The sequence below is a fragment of the Monodon monoceros genome, unplaced genomic scaffold (genome assembly GCF_005190385.1).
Source record: "Monodon monoceros isolate NGI ecotype Baffin Bay Population unplaced genomic scaffold, NGI_Narwhal_1 Super_Scaffold_13, whole genome shotgun sequence".
In the NCBI taxonomy this organism is placed as follows: domain Eukaryota; kingdom Metazoa; phylum Chordata; class Mammalia; order Artiodactyla; family Monodontidae; genus Monodon; species Monodon monoceros.
In genome coordinates, this window is record NW_021703769.1 from 77,210,122 (window position 1) to 77,221,042 (window position 10,921).

The window sequence follows — 10,921 nt, forward strand, 5'->3', positions numbered from 1 at the left end:
GAGACAGAAAAGAAATCTGTTTTTGCTTGTGATGAGATCTCTTAGGATTTATTCTCTTAACGACTTTCATATAACATACAGCAGTGTTCATTATATTTATCATGCACCTTACAGCCCTAGTACTTATTTATCTCATAACTGGAAGTCTGTACTTTTGTTGTTGTTGTTGTTGTTGTAGTTTTTGCGGTACGCGGGCCTCTCACTGTTGTGGCCTCTCCCGTTGCGGAGCACAGGCTCCGGACGCGCAGGCTCAGCGGCCATGGCTCAAGGGCCCAGCCGCTCCGCGGCATGTGGGATCTTCCCGGACCGGGGCACGAACCGGGGTCCCCTGCATCGGCAGGCAGACTCTCAACCACTGCGCCACCAGGGAAGCCCGAAAGTATTCCAGTTAGATTCTTTTGCATATAGCTGTCCAGTTTTCCCAACACCATTTATTGAAGAGGCTGTCTTTTCCCCTCTGTATATTCTTGCCTCCTTTGTCATAGATTCATTGCCCATATAAGTGTGCATTCATTTCTGGGCTCTCTATTCTTTTCTGTTGATCTAGGTGTCTGTTTTTGTGCCAGTGCCCTGGGTTTTCTTTCTCCCTCATGTATCCCAAACATGGAACTGAAGATGTAGGCAAGTGGGAGATACCACTGGACAAAAACCAAAAAAGCCCCAATAAAAGTCTGCTTTCTCTGGTCAAAAGACCAGGAAAGAGGCAGCCTAAAAGGACAGAAAACTTTTGAACAATAACCATTCTAGGGGAACTTCCTGGCAGTCCCTCCAAAAGATAGTAACACTTCAAATCAACTTCATTATGGGGTGACAGATTTGGGGTTCTTAGAGATAGTGGTAGCTAGGAGAGTGATACTTCATCCCTGCTGTGGTTTGTGTGGGAGCAGGGTGAGGTGGGGAGAATGCAAGGAGTCATCAGCTGGAATGACCCTTGACCCTGCCTTCAGCGCCTACACAGTGCCTGGCACACAGTAGGTGCTCAATAAATATTTGTCAGCCGTTTGTGGGTAGTGGGGGTTAAGGACTCCGCACTTCCACTGCAGGGGGCGTGGGTTCGATCCCTGGTCGGGGAACTAAGGTCCTGCAAGCCATGAGGCACGGCCAAAAAAAATTTTAAATAAAATTTAAAACTAAGCATTCTATATTAGGACAAACACCAGAGAAGAAACTGTGGCCCCACCCATCCCCACACCACAAAGGCCAATGGGGAGCCTAGATATGAAATATGAAAACTTTTTTCAATTAAAAAATTTTAATTACAGTATATTATAACACAGTAGTGCAACAGGACTCACTCACATATTCATTTGACAAGTATTTACTGAGTGCCTGCCCTCTGCTAGGCACTATTCTACTGCTAAAAATAAAGTGCTGAAGCATACAGACAAGGTCCCTACAGTCGTCAAGTTTACATTCTAGTGGACACCACGTTTGAACAGAAATGACTAGAAAAGCATCTTGAAACGTATAAAACCAGATGTCAATAATAGTATCTTTAAATGGATGGGATTATAATTTTTCTAATATCCTTTTCCATTTTGACTTTCCTGTATAAGTAGGCATTGCTTTTAAACTTTAATAAATAAAAGCCAAACTTGGGAATTCTCTGGTGGTCCAGTGGTTAGGACTCCGCACTTCCAATGCAGGGGGCACAGGTTCGATCCCTGGTTGGAGAACTAGATCCTGCATGCAGCAACTAAGACATAAACAAATATTTTTAAAAGAACAAACACTATAGATAAAATGGATTGCATAACTGTTCAAGTAACCCACAGGAAAGCAGAAAAAAGAAAACAGGGGAAAAAACAAACAAATGGAGAGAACAAACAGAAAACAAAAAATAAAATATCAGACTAAGCTTTAACACATCAACAATTACATTAAACGTAAATAGTCTAAATACAGGCATTGCTCAGAGATATTGCAGTTTTGGTTCCAGACCACCACAGTAAAGCAAATACAGCAAAGTGACTCACCCATATTTTTTGGTTTCCCTATGCATATAAAAGTTATGTTTACACTATACAGTGTTCATTAACTGTGCAATAGCATTACATCTAAAAAACAATGTACGCACCTCAATTGAAAAATACTTCATTGCTAAAAAAGGCTGACCATCATGAGCCTCATGAGTCATAATCCTTTTGCAATAGTAACTTCAAAGATCACTGATCACAGATCACCATAACATAATAATAATGAAAAAGTTCGAAATATTTCAAGAATTACCAAAATGCGACACAGAGACACCAAGTGAGCAAAGGCTGTTGAAAAAAGGCACCGATAGACTTGCTCGGTACAGGGTTGCCACAAACTTTCAACGTAAAAAAACACAATATCTGTGAAGCGCAATAAATCAAGGTATGCCTCTGTATCAATTAAAAGAAATTATCAGAGTGCTTAAAAGCATGACCCGAATATATGTTGTGTACAAGAAACTCACTTCAAATATAATGACATAGGCAAGGTAAATGGAAAAGGATATAGCATGAAAACAATCAAAGGAAAGTGAAAGGCGCTATATTTGTATGAGATAAACTAGACCTCAGAGCAAAGTAAATTACCAGAGACCGAGAGGGACATTACGTAATGAAAAAAGGGTCAATCTACCAAGAAGACATAGTAATCCTAAATGTGTATGCATTATCAAACAACAAAACTGCAAATTATGAAGCAAAAGCTGACAAAACTGAAAGGACAAATAGACAAAACCACAATTATAGTTGGAGGCTTTAACACTTCTCTTTCAACAATTGATGGAACAACTAGATGAAATATAGCAAAGTTATAGAACTCAGTGACACCATCAACAAACAGGATCTAATCAACATTTATAGAATACTCCACTCAACAACAGCAGAACACACATTTGTTTAAAAAACCCAGATAGGGACTTCCCTGGAGGTCCAGTGGTTAAGACTTCACCTTCCAATGCAGGGGACGCAGGTTCGATCCCTGGTCTGGGAGCTAAGATCCCACATGCCTCGGGGGCAAAAAAACAAAACAAAAAACAGAAGCAATATCGTAACAAATTCAATAAAGACTTTAAAAATAGTCCACATCAAAAAATCTTAAAAAAATTTTTTTTAATTAAAAATTAAAAACCTAGATAGACCATATCCCCGGCCAAAATGAAATCTCCACGGATTTTTTTTTTTTTTTTTGGCCGTGCTGCTTGGATTGCAGGATCTTAATTCCCCCACCAGGGATTGAACCCAGGTTCTGGCAGTGAAAGCGTTGAGTCTTAACCACTGGATGGCCAGGGAATTTAAATTAATTGAATTTAAATTAATTGAAATCATATAGTATGCTTTCTGACCACAATGGAATCAAACTAGAAATCAATAACAGAATGACAACAGGAAAATCTCCAAACACTTGGAAACTAAACAGCACACTTCTTGTTCCATAACTCAAAAGGCAGCCATAGGTCAAGGGAAATTTTTTTAAATGCATTGAAATAAGTGAATATGAAAGTACAACATATCAAAATTGTAGAACATAGATAAAGCAGTGCTAAGAGAGAAATTTATAACACTAAATGCATATATTAGAAAAGAGGAAAAGTTTCAAATCAATAATCTACACTCCCACATCAAGAATTTAGAAAAAGAGGAGAAAATAAACCCAAAACAAGTAGAAATAAGAAAATAATAAAGAAGAGCAAAAATCAAGGAAATTGATAATTGAGAAGATCAATGAAACAAAGGGCTGGTTCTTTGAGGAAAAAAAAAAAACTGGTAAAAATGACAAACCTCTAGCTGACAAAGACAGACCTCTAGCTGACAGAGAGAGAGAGGGAGAAATACAATTTGCCAACAGAAATGAAACAGGAGCTATCATACACACCCTACAGATATCAAAAGGATAATAAGAAATATTATGAACACATAAATTCAACCACTTAGATGAAATGGTCCAATTTCTCAAAAAACACAGCTACAACAATTCACTCGGTATGGAATAGATAATTTAAATAGACCTGTAAGTATTAAGTATTTGTAATTTTAAAACTCCCAGAAAGTAATCTACGGGCCCAGTTTTTCACTGGAGAACTCTACCACATTAGTCAAGGTCCTCAAGAAAAACAGAGCTAATAGACTATATACAGATACACATAATAGAAGATTTATCATAGGAATTGGCTCATGCAGTCATAGAGGCCAAGAAGTCCCACAGTCTGCCATTTGCAAACTGGAGAACCAAGAAAGCCGATGGTGTAATTCAGTACAGACTGCCCACTGGGGAGAGGTGGGGGCCAGGCTGAGTGTGCTGGGATGGGAGAAAGGGGAGGATGCCGCCACTGCAGTAGGGGAAAGGCAGGCCTTGGGGACGTGAGGGCTACTTCTGGGGAGCTGAACACTGGGTGGGAGATGGGGAACAGGCTAATCTCCTAGCTGGGGGCACTCTTCTTTCAGTTCCTCTTTTTCTAGACCCTTGCTTCTTGGAGTTACACACACACAATTCACCCCAAACGCACCTAGTCACCTCCACCAGCCAAATCCTTCTCTACCAGCTCCTGCCCAACCTCCTCCTACGGGAAGCTCTCCTGGACCAAGACAGCATCAGAACTCCCCTTCCTATGGTCACTCAGCACTAACTGGAGGGATGCTGGAGCATCGGTCCCACCTTGGCTCATGCTGCTGTTTTTAGACAGGAGGCTCAGGGATGGAGGAGGAGGAGACAAGCATTGTGCTTGGAGCTCCCAAGCCTCACCCGCCTCTCACCAACTCCCACAGTACTCTCCATTAAAAAACAGCTTCATCCCACCCTCATTCCCGCTCTCTGGGGACACACATACCACACGAACACACACTGCAGCCCCCCCACCCAGCACCACTGTGGTTTTTAACAGCTTTATTGATACAATTTACATACCATACAACTCACAATTTAAACTGTACTATTCAATGGTTTTTTAGTATCATCACAGAGCTATGCAACCATCAACACAATCAATTGTGTCAATAGAACATTTTCATCACCCCAGAAAGAAACCCTGTCCCTGTTAGCAGTTAGTCCCCATTTTCTCCCAACACCATCACCCCAGCACCACTACCGATCTACTTTCTATTTTTATAGATTTTCCTACTCTGGATCTTTTTTTTTTTTTTTTTTTTTTGGCTGCGTTGGGTCTTTGTTGCTGAGTGCGGGCAAGCAGGGGCTACTCTTCATTGCCGCGCAGAGGTCTCTCATTACAGTGCCTTCTCTTGTTGCAGAGCACGGGCTCTAGGCGCTCGGGCTTCAGTAGTTGTGGCATGCGGGCTCTAGAGTGCAGGCTCAGTAGTTGTGGTGCTCGGGCTTAGTTGCTCTGTGGCATGTGGAATCTTCCCAGACCAGGGCTCGAACCCGTGTCCCCTGCATTGGCAAGCGGGTTCTTAACCACTGCGCCACCAGGGAAGTCCTGGATCATTTTTATAAGTGAAATCATATAATACGCCATCCTTTGCAACTGGTATCTCTCACTTATCATAATGTCTTCAAGGTTCATCCACGTTGTAACACATATCAGAACTTTATTCCTTTCTATGGCTGAATGATATTGCACGTATAGATACACTCCTTTTTGTTTATTCATTCATCAACTGACATTTAGGACATTTCCACTTTCAGGCTATTAGGAATAATGCTGCTATGAACATTCGTGCACAAGTTTTTCGTGTGAACGTACATTTTCATTTCTCTTGGGTAAATACCTAATAATGGAATTGCTGGGTCCTATGGTAATTCTACCTTGTGAGGAACTGTCAGACTGTTTTCAAAAGCAGCTGCAGCATTTTACAATGCCACCAGCATCGTCGGAGGGTTCCAATTTTTCCACATCCTCTGCAGCACTTGTTATCATCTTTTTGATTCTAGCCATCCTCATAGGTATGAAGTTTTATCTCTGTATGTTTTTTTTTTAAGATTTTTTTCATGTGGACCATTTTTAAAGCCTTTATTGAATTTGTTACAATATTGCTTCTGTTTTATGTTTTGGTTTTTTGGCCACGAGGCATGTGGACTCTCAACTCCCCAACCAGGGATCGAACCCACACCCCCTGCATTGGAAGGAAAAGTCTTAACCACTGGACCGCCAGGGAAGTCCCTCTTTGTAGTTTTGATTTGCATTTCCCTAATGACTAATGGTGTCAGACAACTTTTCATGTGCACCTTGGCCATCTGTATGTCTTCCTTGTCTATTCCAAATGTCTACTCAGATCCTTTGACCATTTTTTTAATTGGGTTATTTGTCTTTTTATTATTGAGTTGTAAGGACCATGGACGATATTGAGCAAAACGCTGATTGAAGCTATTTGCCCAGCGTCCCTGAAGTTTGGCCCCTGGGCAAGAAGCTTTCTGTCTTGCTGGCCTCATCTCCTCACAGCCCTGCCCAGCACATCCACCTCATTCAGGCTCAGGAACAAGGTGCCTCTTCCTGCCCACCACCCCCCCCAACCCCCAACCCAAGCAGCTCAGAACAAACCCCTCTTCACAGATGAAGAAGCCGAGTCCAGGTGGGAAAGGACTTGCTCAAGGCCACAGGACTGATAAGAGTGGAGCTGGACTCCATCTCAGGTCTGTCCAACTAAACCCTCCACCTTGTCCACACTGTTTCTCTGCCCACTGGTTTGTTTGGTCCCGGCCGTTTTCTGGTTTGCAGTACACATACGTTTCCTCCATCCTCATCAGTGCCCTGTGAGGTAGGCCATGTAGGCATAAGTCTCCTCTTTTGGCGGAGGAGGAAATGTAGGTTGAGAGAGGGGACGTGACCTTCCTCAGCCTCACAGGTAGCAAGAGATAGAGCTCAGGGCAAAGCCAGCAGGAAGCCCACTCTCAGGACAAAGGCGTGTGATTTCAGGCACCCACCCTCTACGCAGCCACACTGCCCAAGTGTTCTGCCTCTCCTCCGACCCAAAGCCACGCCACTAACCAGGAAACTGCAGCAGCCAGCAGTCCGCTGGATGGACCTGGGCTTCAAGAACTTGCTCCAGGGCAGCCCCCGCCCAGCACCAGTGGGGCCCTCTGGCTGGGCACTCCCAGCCCTGCCCAACCCAGCCCCAACAGGCCCAGCCCAAGACCTTTGCCCCTGCGAGAAGTAGGACCCTGGTTTCCATGGGCCTCTGGCCCTGTTTACCTCACCCCAGGGCTTGGACCCTTACGGAGGAAAACATAGGCTGCATGCCTGTATTTGAGAGATGTGGGGCAAACCAGAAAAACCCCTAGGCCCGGTTTGATGGGGTTTCTCATCTCGCCTGGAAGTGCCCTAGGTTCCGACTAGATTCCAAAAGCATGTGACAGAGTGGTGTCCCATTATCAGTCATTTATGCCAGGAGGAGGGCCCCCAGGCAGACAAGGTTGCAGGAATGCAAGAAAGTGATGTTTTTGCATGAACTTTCTAAATCAACTTTCTCTTGAGGACCCAGCACCATTCTGGGCACTGGAGATACGGCAGTTAATAAAACCAGCAGAAACCCTTGCCTGTTTGGGGACCTTCTGGATGTCCCAGTGGAGTTGACATACTAGAGCAGAGAGAGAGAGAATAAAAAATAAGTAAGAAAAATATAGAGTATGATGGACAGTGTTAAATGCTAAAAAAGAATGTAAAGTATAAAAAGGGGACAGGACATAGTGGGGTGAATAGCTGCGATTTTATGTATTTATTTGGCCGCACCACGTGGCTTGCGGGATCTTAGTTCCCCCACCAGGGATTGAACCTGGGCCACTGCGGTGAAAGCAGGGAGTCCTAACCCCTGGACCGATGGGGAATTCCCAGCTGTGATTTTATTTTTTAATTTTTTTAAATAAATTTATTTTATTTATTTACTTTTGGCTGCATTGGGTCTTCGTTGCTGTGCGCGGGCTTCTTCATTGCGGTGGCTTCTCTTGTTGCAGAGCACGGGCTCTAGGCACGCAGGCTTCAGTAGTTGTGGCACGTGGGCTCAGTAGTTGTGGCTCATGGGCTCTAGAGTGCAGGCTCAGTAGCTGTGGCGCACGGGCTTAGTTGCTCCATGGTATGTGGGATCTTCCCGGATCAGGGACGGAACCCGTGTCCCCTGCATTGGCAGGCAGATTCTTAACCACTTCGCCACCAGGGAAGTCCCAGCTGTGATTTTAAATAGTGTGGTTAGGGAAGGCCTGGCTGGGAACAAAAACATGAAAGGTGAAAGGAGTGAGCCATGTGGTCTCTGCAATGTCCCAGGCAGAGGACACGGCAAGAATGAGGGCCCTGAGATGAGGGGAAGCAAGGAAGGTGGGGGACAGACCCTCCAAGGCCAACTCTGCAGGGCTCTAAGCAGGGCGAGGGATAGCCCAGGTGTGGGAGCAAGGCTATTGCAGGTAATGTCTCTGACTTCCCACTTTTGCCTGGATCAAACCTCTTTCACCACCGTTTCATTAAGGTGGCTCCCGGTTCTGACTCCCCCACCCCCACCCGCCCCCGGCTCAGCGGGAGAGAGAACCAGGGCTCTGTGAAGGGAAGGGACTCAATGGGGGCGGCTCTGGGAGGCGAGAGCAGCTCAGCTAAAGGGATCCAGGGTCACTGCGAGTGTTAAGAGCTGAGAGCTGGAGAGGGGCTAGAGAATCTGAGTTCAGCACTGGCTCAGGGGTGTCTTCTGGGCGCCTTTGCGGGTGGTCCCTGGCTTCCGCCGAGTCCAGACGTCCAGGGCTGGCAACCCCATGGGCCTGGATCAGACCGGGATCCTGCGCTGGGAGCGCTGCCTCAGAGGCCAGACGGACCGAGGAGCAGGTGCGCAGCTCCCGGGGCAGCGGCCCACTCTGGGAAAACAGCCGCGGCCACGCCCACAGTGGGCCCTCCCTGTCCCCGCGGATCCCTGGCAGCTGGCAGCGCCCGCTTCCCCACGCCTTCCGTGCCAACGGCGCTGAAAATGCGGGAGGTGGGAGGGGGAGTGTCCAGCACTTTGTGCTTTTCACCCCACACCCCGTAGAATTCGTTTCCGAGCAGTGGGGAATCAGGAGCGAGGGGCGGGGGCGCAGGTCTCGGCCCCGCCCTCTCTTGGCACCCCCCATCCCCGCGCCGTGAGCCACTCCTGGCCAAGTCCTTCCTCCCAGGGCGCTTAGTGAAGGTGGGAAGAGGGGCCACGTCACTGTCCCCAGGCCCGGGAGAGGGCGGCTCCGCCCCTCCCTCCCCCGCCGGAGCGCTGGGCCCGGATCGAAGACTAACCTGCCCCAGCCCAGGGCCAGCCCAGTCGCTGCCGCCCGCCTACAAAGCCACAGGCAGGTGCAGGCGCAGCCGCTGCGCGAACGGGCAGAGCGGACCCTTTAGGGCGCGCGCCATCCGTGTGTCTTTCCGTCGGTCCATCAATTCGGGCGTCAGTCCGTCGGCGCACCGCCGCTCCCGCCCAGGCCCCAGCGGCCCCGGCCCCTCGTCGTCCCGCACCCGGAGCCGCCCGCCAGTGACGGCCTTGGAGCGGCAGCCATGTCCATGGGCCTGGAGATCGCGGGCACCTCGCTGGCCGTCATGGGCTGGCTGGGCACCATCGTGTGCTGCGTGCTGCCCATGTGGCGCGTAACGGCCTTCATCGGCAGCAGCATCATCACGGCGCAGATCACCTGGGAGGGCCTGTGGATGAACTGCGTGGTGCAGAGCACGGGCCAGATGCAGTGCAAGGTGTACGACTCGCTCCTGGCGCTGCCGCAGGACCTACAGGCGGCCCGCGCCCTCATCGTCATCGCCATCCTGCTGGCCGCCTTCGGGCTCCTTGTGGCGCTCGTGGGTGCCCAGTGCACAAACTGTGTGCAGGACGAAACGGCCAAGGCCAAGATCATCATCGTGGCGGGCGTGTTCTTCCTGGTGGCCGCCTTGCTCACCCTCGTGCCGGTGTCCTGGTCGGCCAACACCATCATCCGGGAATTCTACAACCCGTTGGTGCCAGATGCACAGAAGCGCGAGATGGGCTCTGCCCTGTACGTGGGCTGGGCGGCCGCGGCGCTGCAGCTGCTGGGGGGAGCGCTACTCTGCTGCTCGTGCCCGCCGCGCGAGAAGAAATACACGTCCGCCAAGATCCTCTACTCGGCGCCGCGCTCCAACGGCCCGGGCACCGGCACCGGCACAGCCTACGACCGCAAGGACTACGTCTGAGTGAGCAGCCGCGGGAAGCCTCTACCACTCCCACGAGATGGCGCGCCCACCAGTCCTGCGTGCGGCCTTGCATCGGAGACCAGCCCACCCAGATGCCAGGCAACTCTCTCGCTGGACTGGGAGGGGACCTCCCGGCGCCCCCTTCCCCAGCTGCCACCCCTCCTCGGGCCGGGGAGCGGGATTGCGGAGTCCAGGGGCCAGCCAGCATGGACCATGAAACCTTGCCCCTCTGGAGCGCGGAGCTGGGGTGACTGCCGCTACTTGTTCGCCCCGTCGGGCTGCGGCCTGACAGCCTTCGTTGAGCAGGGACCCGCAGTCTTGAAAAGGGCCACTTGATATTTTTCAATAAAAACCTTTCGTTTTGCAGTTGCCTGTGCCTCCTTGTCCCGAGCGCGGACAGGCCTCCACCTCCCTGCAGAGCTCTCCCTGCAAGGGCTGGCCTTGGCTGGATTCTGCTCTCCCACTGCCCGGGATGAAGCTTAGAGAGGGACCGAATTTCAGTAGCCGAGAAAGTGGGGTTGTAAACTGAGCTGAGTGCTCACTAGCTAGTTGGTCCTTTGGCCTGTTCACTGGGGATTCAGACGATGAAGCCCCAATCTGGAGGGGCGGGCATGAGCGCTTCCGGGCATGGGGGAGGTGGGAGGAGGATGTCAGGGACCCCCTTCCCCAGGGCTTGTGCCTGGAGCACCCGCCCTCCACAGCACTCCCGCACACCTGAATCTCCCCTGTGGTGTGTGAAAGAGCACATTCAATGCTATGATTTCATATTTGGGAAAGGAGAACAAAAAGATCTATTGTTTTGGTAAAACACACCACCAAAGGAAGCTGAGTGAAATCTTC

The 10,921-nt window shown here is 49.0% G+C and overlaps 1 protein-coding gene across 1 annotated transcript; it reads left to right on the forward strand.

Annotated features, from left to right (window-relative positions):
- The first annotated feature begins 9,157 nt into the window (after window positions 1–9,157).
- On the forward strand, window positions 9,158–10,447 carry CLDN3 (claudin 3). The gene has a single exon (XM_029219368.1). It carries the CDS (start codon window positions 9,419–9,421, stop codon window positions 10,079–10,081), a length of 663 nt encoding a protein of 220 aa, XP_029075201.1. The 5' UTR covers window positions 9,158–9,418; the 3' UTR covers window positions 10,082–10,447.
- The last annotated feature ends 474 nt before the right edge of the window (window positions 10,448–10,921 follow it).

Bases quoted from the DNA above. Each gene is read 5' to 3' on its own strand.
- CLDN3 (XM_029219368.1), top strand. From the start codon at position 9,419: ATGTCCATGGGCCTGGAGATCGCGGGCACCTCGCTGGCCGTCATGGGC.